At 43.0% G+C, this 10,602-nt stretch overlaps 1 protein-coding gene across 1 annotated transcript; it reads right to left on the bottom strand.

Moving 5' to 3' along the window:
• Nucleotides 1-952: 952 nt before the first annotated feature.
• ercc3 (excision repair cross-complementation group 3) lies at nucleotides 953-10,480 on the bottom strand. Its single transcript, XM_086180671.1, has 15 exons — nucleotides 10,324-10,480; nucleotides 9,623-9,825; nucleotides 9,307-9,543; nucleotides 9,145-9,194; nucleotides 8,937-9,072; nucleotides 7,851-8,021; nucleotides 7,010-7,214; nucleotides 6,247-6,561; nucleotides 5,889-6,073; nucleotides 5,102-5,304; nucleotides 4,903-4,999; nucleotides 3,959-4,076; nucleotides 3,705-3,823; nucleotides 2,300-2,449; nucleotides 953-2,206 (listed from the first exon to the last, which is right to left on the bottom strand). Exons 1-15 carry the CDS (start codon nucleotides 10,349-10,351, stop codon nucleotides 2,069-2,071), a joined length of 2,355 nt encoding a protein of 784 aa, XP_086036797.1. The 5' UTR covers nucleotides 10,352-10,480; the 3' UTR covers nucleotides 953-2,068.
• Between the last annotated feature and the right edge of the window lie 122 nt (nucleotides 10,481-10,602).

Here is a 10,602-nt window from a genome sequence, read left to right as displayed (position 1 = left end):
AAGGGAGGGCTAACTCTGTATTAGGATGTGGGCGTTTCCCCTCCCACCACAACCGCTGCTGGGTCCATTCTTTCATTGGTAAAGGAAATTTCAACGTGCGAAAACATGGTTACATCACACCAATCAATCAACCGGTGTGCACGCGCACTCTACCCACACACCCATTGAATGGACAGAAATGTGATTTACGTTACATAAAGACACATTATATGTTTATGTTAGACCTAAAACTAAAAAGAAACCCCCCCCCCAAAAAAATCCCCTAGACTGCCTCAATCATCAGCTGTTTACTCCACATGTAAGCGCTCACCAGTGTTAGGCAGTTCTAGATGTAGAAGCACTGACGGCCTGTGTGCAATCTGTGTAAATTGTCTGTTCATTAGGGCAACTACACTTCTCCAAACAGCTCTTACAGGTCAGCTTGGAGCTCCTCACTGCCTTTCATCCTCACTTCCCTTTAAAGGAAACTTGAACAACCATTTTGGAAGGTCTGATTCTAGAAGACAAAGAGTGTCACTGAACTTCCCAGAATATCAATGGGCACCTCTCATATTCTAATGACTTCTGCGTACTGTTGGTTTTACTTGACATGGTAAAGTGCTTAAGTCTGGCCGTCCATCCTCTCAACAGACACATTAATTAAGACTGTTAGGTTTCACTCATTCCAAGCCAACAGGCCTAAAGTCTCACAAGGACACAAAAAAGGATTAAACAGACCCTGTGGTCTAGTAGAGGGTGAATGGGAAGAGGTGGGCCCTTTCCCACGCTCACCACTTTGGCAAATTGCACAAGGCACCAAACTCTAAATGGTTTTTGGAAAACCCTCAAAAACAAAGATGTTTCCCCATCAATCTGGTCGGCTTTTACCAAAGTCAAGTGAAAGACAGGGAGTAACCTGAACTGACGTCACCGCACTAATTCAATGAATATGAGTGAATTGAGAAACAGTGTGTATTGTTGGTAAATTTTTGTAAAGTTTATTCACTGATTTTGAAAAAAAAAAGAATCCAGATTGATTCGACTGTATTTTTGTTCAGTACATACTAAACCGAGTCTATAATTCTGTGAACCAGAATTATTATTTTTAGACAAAATACATTTATCCACCCGGCGATTTTGTCCGCTAATGCACGTCGATGCCCATTTCTGTTTGTAAAATTCAAGAGTACAAATAAAGACTTGATACTGAAATATATTACCATGTTTTATCAAAACAACATACAGTTTAGACAAAAAAACAACAACAACGTAATTGAAATCCAGCTGACTTCTTATCTAAAAGTCAGCACTTTTTATCTCAAAAGTCTGACTTACAATGAGAGTATCTTTGATTTCAGGGCCTTCTCTGCTTCTTCTTTTTGCTATTCTACAGTCAAAAAATGACCTTCCACATTTTCCTATCCAGTGAAGCTTGTCAAAAAGAAAAATATATCCTCTCCTCTATCACTCATTTTGGTTACAGTACGCTGTAGTTTCTTCCATTTCAGGTGTTAAACTTGTTAAGAAATCAAAAGCCACATTTCTTTAACAGAAAATAAACATTTAAGAAGAGAAAACTCACAGGTGGAACACTACAATCCAAAAAAGCATCACTTGGGCTAACAAGAACCCAATTATGTTCTCTGAAAATAGGGGTTATGGTTGTTTTCCTGTATAACTGGAGTCACTATTATAAGAAATTGTCCCTCCTGAAGCAACAACTGCCAGTCAAAGAATCCAACATGTCCCTGCGTTGCAACTCAGTTCTACAACGTTGTCCAGGAATAGCAGTGATAGCGACATTTTGTACATGGGGATTAACTTCAGAGCAGCTGAACACGTGTCATTCATGACGGGTCATGATGTGCTTGAGGAAGCGGGCATCGTTTGGCCTGTTTGTTACCACGTGAACAGATCGCCATTCTCTATCGAGAGGAAGCAGTCCATGTTATAATTAGCTCCAGGAGGTCTGCCTCTGTCCTCCAGACCAGCTGGACTATCTGAATTTGTAGACGTTGGTTTGGTCCTCAGACTCAGTTGCTTCTCCGCTTCATCCCCTAGCCCGTCACCACAGTCTTAGAAAGAGTGTCTACTTCCGGAAGCGCTTGAAGAGTGGATGGATGCTCTTGCTTTGTGCAGAGGCTTTGCTGCCCCGGCTCTGATACTCCATATAGACGGAGTCGTCTGCACCCGACATGGAGCTCATGGTGCCTGTTCGCCTTGAGAACTGATGAGGAAGCGGGCAGGAAGAAGAGTGAAGAACAGTTGTGAACATGTCATGTCAGGATTTTTTGAGTTCCACTTTAGGATTAGAGCTCACCTGTGGTCGTGTGCCCACCTCCCCTGCCACCACCTCTTCTTCAGCATCCAGGTCTGACGCAGCCAGGACCTTCTGGAGCAGCTGCTGTTGCTCGTCTCTGGTGGAGAACATTAAATCTTCTTCTTCCATTCCTGCCAACTTTGTGATCACCTTTTGAAGGAGGGAACATTTAGACAGTATGTAAGATGGATAATCATATTACAGATCAAGCTGGAACTAAATACTTCTCACCTTCACGGTTGTGAAATCAAAATATAGCGATGCTATAACTCATGCAGTGCCCTTTGTTTGAGGGGCTATTTAACATCTATCTGACTTTAGTCTTTGAGCTCTTACTTTGAAATCAGGCCTCGAACTTTGAGCCCAGACTTTGATCTCTGAGTTCAAACTTTAATCTCTGACTTTCTAATGACATCACTACACAACAACAACAACAACCCCTCACTCTATCTTAGCCATCGCAATATTTGTTTGAGGGTCTGGGCCATGGGGTCCCAACAATCTCTGGCTTTGCTCTCCCTCATTGTGCCTGTCATCTCAATCATTGCAATGGCCAAATTCTGAATTTTGACTGCTTTGATCTCACCCACCGCACGCATGCACACGCACGCACGCGCGCGCGCACACACACACACACACACACACACACACACACACACACATTGAGTCAAGGAGCTATAGAGAGACAGGCAGAGATTTATGTACCCAACTTTTCACCTTGTGGAATGTTATCATTTACATGAAGTTCATTTAATAATGTCCAGTTTTCTGCCGATTTAAACTACTTTTTGGAAGTGGAAATAATTTCATTGTAATGCAGTTTATTTTTAAGATTAATTCTAATTTCTTTCCCCAGTAAAATCACTCAAATTTCAACAACTTCGCAGCCCAGCAAGAGTGGATCTCATTAATCCAAATAAATCGCATCAGATTCCAACACGTCTCAAGTGTTAAACTGCAATTGTAACAGACTCTGAAAACCTCCTTTCCTTCAGGCCACTGCGACTGGAAACTAATGTGAAAACACAATGCTGCTTTCAGCTTCAACCGGGTTTACATTTAGAATTGGTCTTGATCTTTCCCTCCATTTCTCCTGCAACTGGTAGTGTTCGTGTTTTGGACAGAATCTGGACTTGTCATCATCATTGTGACGTGCATGTTATCCCTACTTGCAAACCTATTTCCTTCCTTAAAGCTGTAATCGAAGAGTATCTGATTTGTAACTTCAAAATTGTTCAAAAATTGGGTTGGAAACTGAAGTGACATGGATGTATCGTGCTGGTTTAAAACCAAGACAGCGTGAGTCTAGATGATCTGGATGAAAGTGGCAGCGTACATTTCAGCAGAGACACAGATAATGAGAATATTGTGTGGAAATTATATAACACAGCAGAGGGGACCATACCTTAAAGCTGTAGCCCTGGTCCACCAGGAACCTCTGCCTCTTGGTAGAGTAAGCCATCTCCTGGGTGTCTTGAGACACCAGCGAATAGAAGTAAGCATTGTACTCCTCCGCTACCATTCCTAAACAGACAGACAGGTGCAGGGTGAAGAATGGCTGTCTTTGTTCATGCAGGACAGTTAAGTCAGCATGTGCCCTGCGTGAGAAAACACATGAAGCAAAACAGTGTTCTGTTACGTTTGCTCACAGTGACTAACCTTTCTTGGCGCGTAAGACTCTACCAAGCCTCTGGGCCTCCTGCCTACGCGATCCGCCGTGAGAGGAGATCTGGATAAGGACATTGGCTTCTGGCAGGTCAAACGAGGTGTCGCCAACCTGTTGGGATCCAAAGGCGTTGAACAAAACCAAAGACCTGCAATATTACTGCTTAATCATAGGAAAGCTTCTGTGAGACGAAGCATCCCTGAGAAAGTGCAAATCTAAATTTCTATCCAGCCCAGAATGTTGAGCTACTTCATTTATTATAATCAAGTACTCCGTCTCATAAAATGGACTCATCAACCGACGTCACTAAGAATGAGAGCTGTGAGCTGATATCTGCTCAAAGAGTTTTAAAATCATCTCTGACAAATGCAGATGGATGCTACGTCACTGGAGCCCTCAGATTCCAGTTCTGAGCTTGTCTATAAACTTGGCTTCACACACATTTTTACCATTACATTTCTGGGACTTCCACGATCGCTGGAATAATTCCATTCATATACACTGTCTGACATTACTGTTCATATGTGAAAAATAAATCCGATTGATTCATAGAAAAATGCACCACCTCGTATTTAAATAAAATGAATGAAAAACTATGAAGTTTGATCCAACATGAGAGATTACTCTGAGTCCATCTTAAATGAACCACCCGTACTTCAAATGTCCATCACTCTTCCCAAATTTTCTGGAATATTTAGGTTTCAAATACTTTTCTAGGCTTATAAACCCGCCATTTTCAAATGTAATGATAAAACCAAACCCCGATATGCATGCTGACAACTCCACTTCACACAGCAGTCAAACTCACAGGGGAAAAAAGAAGGAATGCTGGTCATTCCTCTGGAGGCCCGGGTGTGCCCCCTACTGGAGGCACTAGGAGACTGGACGAATCCAAAAGTGCATTCATAAATCCATAGTACTATAAATATGTGCTTACCTTGGAGATGAAAATGGTGTTGATCTTGGGGTTATGTTTGAAGTTCTGTAAGATCTGCATCCGTTCCCCTTGAGAGGTTGGCCCGTAGATGTAAGGCCTTGACAGAACAATGGCAGAGAAGTTAAAAATAGAGAAATCAGGGCTGAGACACTCAGCGAGGCTGAGACACTGTGAGAGGCTCATTTCATGAAGAACGCACTTGTTGAGGCGAATTGCATATTCTTTCAAGGCAAAGACGTTATCAGCAAAAACGATGATCTTGTCGTTGCGACGTTCGTGGAAACGAATGAGAAACTGGCAGGCACGGAACTTGTTGGGATTCATCGTGTAAAGAAGGATGCGCTTCTTAGTCTTGATGGCAACGTACTCTCTGTAAAACTCTGGAGACATTGGACACCAAACCTGGGATGCGAGACAATAAAAGAACCATCGTCATTTATCATATATCATATTATTTTGGTGACAAATTAGGCTTTCAAAACTTATGAAAGAAAGCCAAAATGATGATTGTGCAGCCTTCAGTTTCCTACTGATGCTTTGTTTTATCATGTGTTGTAAGTCTCCTTCTCCTTTACATCATTGTGCCCTGACAAGAGCCCACGGAGGTCTATACATCAAGGTAATAATGACTGTCACTCTTTATCATCTCATTTATTCCTTTTTTTTTGTACATACATCTTTTATTAAATGTGAAAGTTAAAGCAAATCTACAAGCAAAAGCTCCAAAAATGTTTGTCGTTTTCAAAGTCATTAAGGAATCATCATGTTTTTCTCAATATTAGCCTGCTAACCATGTTTATGGTTTTTGCCATGATCATGGAGCCTTATTAAAAAACTGAAAGAGCCCTTTCAGAGTGCTTCGCATCTCAATGACAAGTGTTTTAATGATAGAAGAAAAACAATGCTCGTCTTTGGAAAAGGTTGAAGAAAGAACAGATGTCAAATTTTACTTGGTAAAATTCCCTGTCTAGAAATCTGGGACTCACCTCTGCACACTGCACTTTAGCAATGTAGCCATTGTTCTGCAACTCCATCCAGTTTGCTTCATAAAGCTTCGGTCCAATCAGGAAGTTGAGGTCCACAATCTTGTCGTCTTCCCTGACCAACGTTGCCGTGAGCCCCAGTTTGCAGTGAGCCTGCACGATGGTCAGAACACGACGAAACATCTTGGCTACAGGAAGAAGATGGCGGGATGATGTTAGCACGAAGTCGGTGTCAGTGAAATGGGTGTCCATATTCAGTTCATGTGCACTAAATTCATAGTCTACCAAATGTTCTTGTCATAACACCATTATGTTGACCAGGTAACATGGGGTTTTAAGCCATTATGAGATAATGACTGACCAGGAATGGTGTGTACTTCATCCAGGATAATCAGACCCCACTCCTGGCTACGCATCCACTCCATGACCCTCTCAGCCTCCCAGGAGCGCTTGGTGGTGTGACCGAGCATAGAGTAGGTGCTGATGGCCACCGAGCAGCCGATGGGCTTGTCTTTAGCATCGGAGGTGAAGCGGCAGATTTGAGAGTCATCGATAGTGGACCACATCTTAAACTGAGCCTTCCACTGCTCCACTGACACTGAGGAGTTCCCCAACACCAGGCAACGCTTACGCACCGTGCACGCTGCCGTCACACCCACCAGAGACTTACCCGCTCCTGGAAAACAACAGACACAAAAAATAAGCCAGCATCTTTTAACAAAACACATTTATGATGCAAAAATAAGAATAACAATCATTTATAACTTTGAACTTTTCCATGAGTCAATAATTAAAAAAAAAAAAGCTGCAAGGGTATGAACCCTCAATTCTACAATGAAGCCATTTCAACTTTGTATTTTTCCTGCTTTGGGAGGGACTTATTCTGTTTGACCCATGTTCCATCCCTAGGCTGATTGATACTCTAAATTGACCGTAGGTGTGACTGTGAGTGTGAATGGTTGTCTGTCTCTATGTGTTGGTGCTGCGGTGGACTGGTGACCTGTCCAGGGTGAACCCTGCCTCTCACCCAAAAACCGGACAGGATAAGAAAATGGAAAGTGGAAGAAAATGGATGCCTGGACATGTTCCATTCCCTCCGAATAACAATTATGCAGCTGTCTCACCACAGGGCAGTACAATGACTCCAGAGCGAGCACGTCCGTTCCCAAACATCTTGCGCAGACTTTTTTCCTGGTAGGGCCTCAACACAGCTGTGGGCTTCAGGTCAATGTTGATATCTGGGTTGACCGAGTCGTTGCGAAAGTCATACTCTGCAAGGAGGGGGTACTCCAGCTGAATGCAGCGCTTCTGCAGCTCCTCAATCATCTCCTGCAGAAAACCAAAAGACAACAGGTCAACAGCATTCAACTGAAACTGGATTGAGAGGTCTTATGCGTGATTTTATTATCATGCTTTGCAAATCGGGGCGGCACGTTGCCTCACAGCAAGAAGGTTCCAGGTTTGACTCCCGGCTCGAGCACGGGATCTTTCTGTGAGGAGTCTGCATGTTCTCCCTGTTCCTGTGTGGGTTCTCTCCAGGTACTCCGGTTCCTCCCACAGTCCAAAGACAAGCTAACAAGGCTAATAGGGCCATAGGTGTGACTGTGAGTGTGAATGGTTGTCTGTCTCTATGTGTTGGTCCTGTGATGGACTGGCGACCTGTCCAGGGTGAACCCTGCCTCTCACCTGAAGGCTGCTGGGATAGGCTCCAGCCCCTCATGACCCTTAACAGGATAAGCAGTAGAAAATGGATGGATGGATTTGAAAATCAGCATGTGAGGCTCTATCTAGCTGAACCATCATGCATTCTTTTTTTTCCTAAAAGCTCCAACATCAATGTGAGGTAATAGTTTTTAAAAAAATTGTGAAATTCATGTCATGACCCCAACATTTAAAAAAAGATAATTTATATGTTTGATGGATTCATAATTAGGGGGAAATGGAGAAAAAAAATCAAATGAATACCTGGCGAATCTCAAAGGACACAGTCTGAGTCTCCTCCTCCTCCTCTTCCTCCTTGTCCATCTGCTCATAGTAGCTGAAGATGTCCTCTGGGACCTGCTGGGTGGAGGTTTGTCCATCGCTGGGCTGCTGCGAGGTAGATGCCCCTCCCCTGTCTGGAACAGACTTGGAGATCTGTTAGAGGGGGACATTTGTTAGAGACCATTCTTTGTTCAGATGAGTTTCTTTCCATTAGTTTTGATGATAATTATAGTTCAGAAAAACCTTTGTCTGATGAGATTGTTCAGTTCCTGCATCTGAAGGCATTCATCCTCATGACATATTATAACATTTTTGCATTGTGTTTTATTTGCATTTTGAGGAAAAGGCTGAAAGTCCTGCCTCTGCATATTCACATCCCAGTGTATCTGGAATGTGAATATGCAGTGCGAGAAAAAAGCAGATGGTTTTGTTTCTTTCCAATAAAGATGTCCTAGCCTGCTCTGTGACGGTGGAAGGGCTGAGCAATGTGTTGTTGGCCTGATAAAACCACCAGCCCAATTCCATTTGAACAAAGATTCACTTATTTGTTCCATTTCCAATTTATATTCTTCTGTTTCCCAACCAGTCAGCAGTCAACAAGGAAGAGAGACAATTTTACAAGGTTACCAAGCAGCAGGGATAAGGGACGAGGTATGGAAGGAAATCGGGGAGTTTACAAACAGTGTACAAATCACAGTAATTGATTGTTGACTGAGTAGTGATGGAGGCGGGTCAGCCTTACTGAACAAGGATCTAACTGAGGATTCAAACTTGCATTACTAATTTGCTGAGGGAGAAAAACACGTGGCAGGGAAAATGTACTCTGATGCCCTTCTTGTGCTGCAACATCGCTCACCCTACATGTGGACAACACGTTAAACTTTATCTGCTTGTGCTGAGTTGGTGAGAGTGAATTAAATGACCACTTTCAGTTGATACAAGTCTTGAACACACTGCTAAATGCCAATGTATTGGAAGCTTGTTTTCATGGGTACATTTTAAGAGAGGTAAAAAAAGCACTGTTATTTTCTAAGTTTGGCAGAACAGATGACATAATAGATGGCCTACAGCAGACTTGCTGTGGATGACTTCAGTAATGAGTTCAGTGTCTGTTCCGTCTGCAGCACGTAGACGACATTCACGAATCACGTTGTCCTGCAGAAGCCGCTGAATCACATCAGGGAAGGCACTCTCGACAAAATACCTGAGGTAGACGGACAAGACGGTTAGAGTGCATCAGGGCTGATAGATGCTGTGATCACACGAGGAACTCTACCTGTTGTGCTTGAGTACCAGCTTGACTTTACCGTAGCTTACGGTGCAGAGCTGACAGAATCAGACAGATTGAAAACAGTGAGAACCAAAACATTTTTCACATTAATTACATGCATTTGAAAATTCCTTGTTCACTGCTTTTAGGATATTGTCTCATTCTGACCTTGATGAACTGCACGATTCCCTCAGGCACAGAAGTCTTGCTGAGTTTCTGCAGGTACTCCACAATGTCAGAGGTCTGCAGCCCCACGCTGACAGCTGCGTACAGGGAGTAGGCTGTAAGCTTGTACTCATGGACGTGGTTAGGCCTGCACACTGGCTCTGCAATGGCCACTAAGAAATCCTGGGCATATTTGTAGACTGGTGAAAATGCCTCCAGGAAGATGTGTCCATCTGGAGCCTGAAGCAGAGAAAAATGTTAAGTGACCCTGCATAAGAACGTTGAGAACAACCCAGAAGAGACAGAAATCATGTCTTACCACCCAGAGGGGCCGTGAGGAGTGATCATTCTTTAGACTCATCTGAGCCCGGTAGTCTTTGGCTCCGTACTCGTCCAGCTTGGTGGTGGATTCCTCCACCTGTTTCCCAGCAGCAGCAGGTATGGCCTCCTGATTCTTGCCTCCCCCCACTTCATCATCGTCTTCTTCCTCTTCTTCATAATATCGCTTTTTGGACTTCTTCTCTGTAGTGCAAATATATCAATTAAAACAATATAGGAGGGGAGACAAATAAGTCACACAAAATTATAACGGCAGATTCTCTGTGATTTCAGTCTAAAATCTGAGTGCAGAATATTTTGCTACTTCTGCCTTATCCTGGCTGATTCATGACGTTATAGTCCTTTTCATTTCAGTTTCTGTCAATGTCAGTTACCCTGACATTGGCGGCACATATTGCTAATGATCCAGACAGGCTCATAAACGTATATTCATATAAAGGGGTTTCTCGTCAGGATATAGTTCATTATTTGAATAGCTGATCAGAACAGAGATTTGTAGCCTGGAACGACCACCTTTGGGACTCACGTTATAAACGTAAGTAACGTTAATAACCAGTGAATTACCTTTAAATTAAACGTACAGCCTTTTAGCAAGCTCGAGGAGAACCTAGCAGCAGGTGTGGAAAGTAACCACCAGCAAACATAACTTAGCGGGTTAAAAACATAGCATTAGCTACCCACCTCCATCTCCTTTACCCTTTTTACCCATTTCACCGTCTTTAAAACAGGTAATATAATTTAAACCATATCAGTAATCTGGAACTTCTACAAATACATCCTATGTGATGTGATCATACAGTCTACGGGTAAGATTCAGTCGTTCTCCCCCGTCTTCTTCTTCTTTAAGATCAATTGGCGGTTATGAACTAACGCAAAAGTACATTACCGCCATCTACCGGGATGGAGTGCGAAGACATGAACATGACAGAGGGGGTGGGTTTAAAATGGGACAGAAGTCAA

This window comes from Aulostomus chinensis, chromosome 2, assembly GCF_037954235.1.
Source record: "Aulostomus chinensis isolate RoL2024-O1b breed Wild chromosome 2, RoL_Achi_v1.0, whole genome shotgun sequence".
In the NCBI taxonomy this organism is placed as follows: domain Eukaryota; kingdom Metazoa; phylum Chordata; class Actinopteri; order Syngnathiformes; family Aulostomidae; genus Aulostomus; species Aulostomus chinensis.
This window is presented reverse-complemented; position numbering and strand designations above follow the sequence as displayed.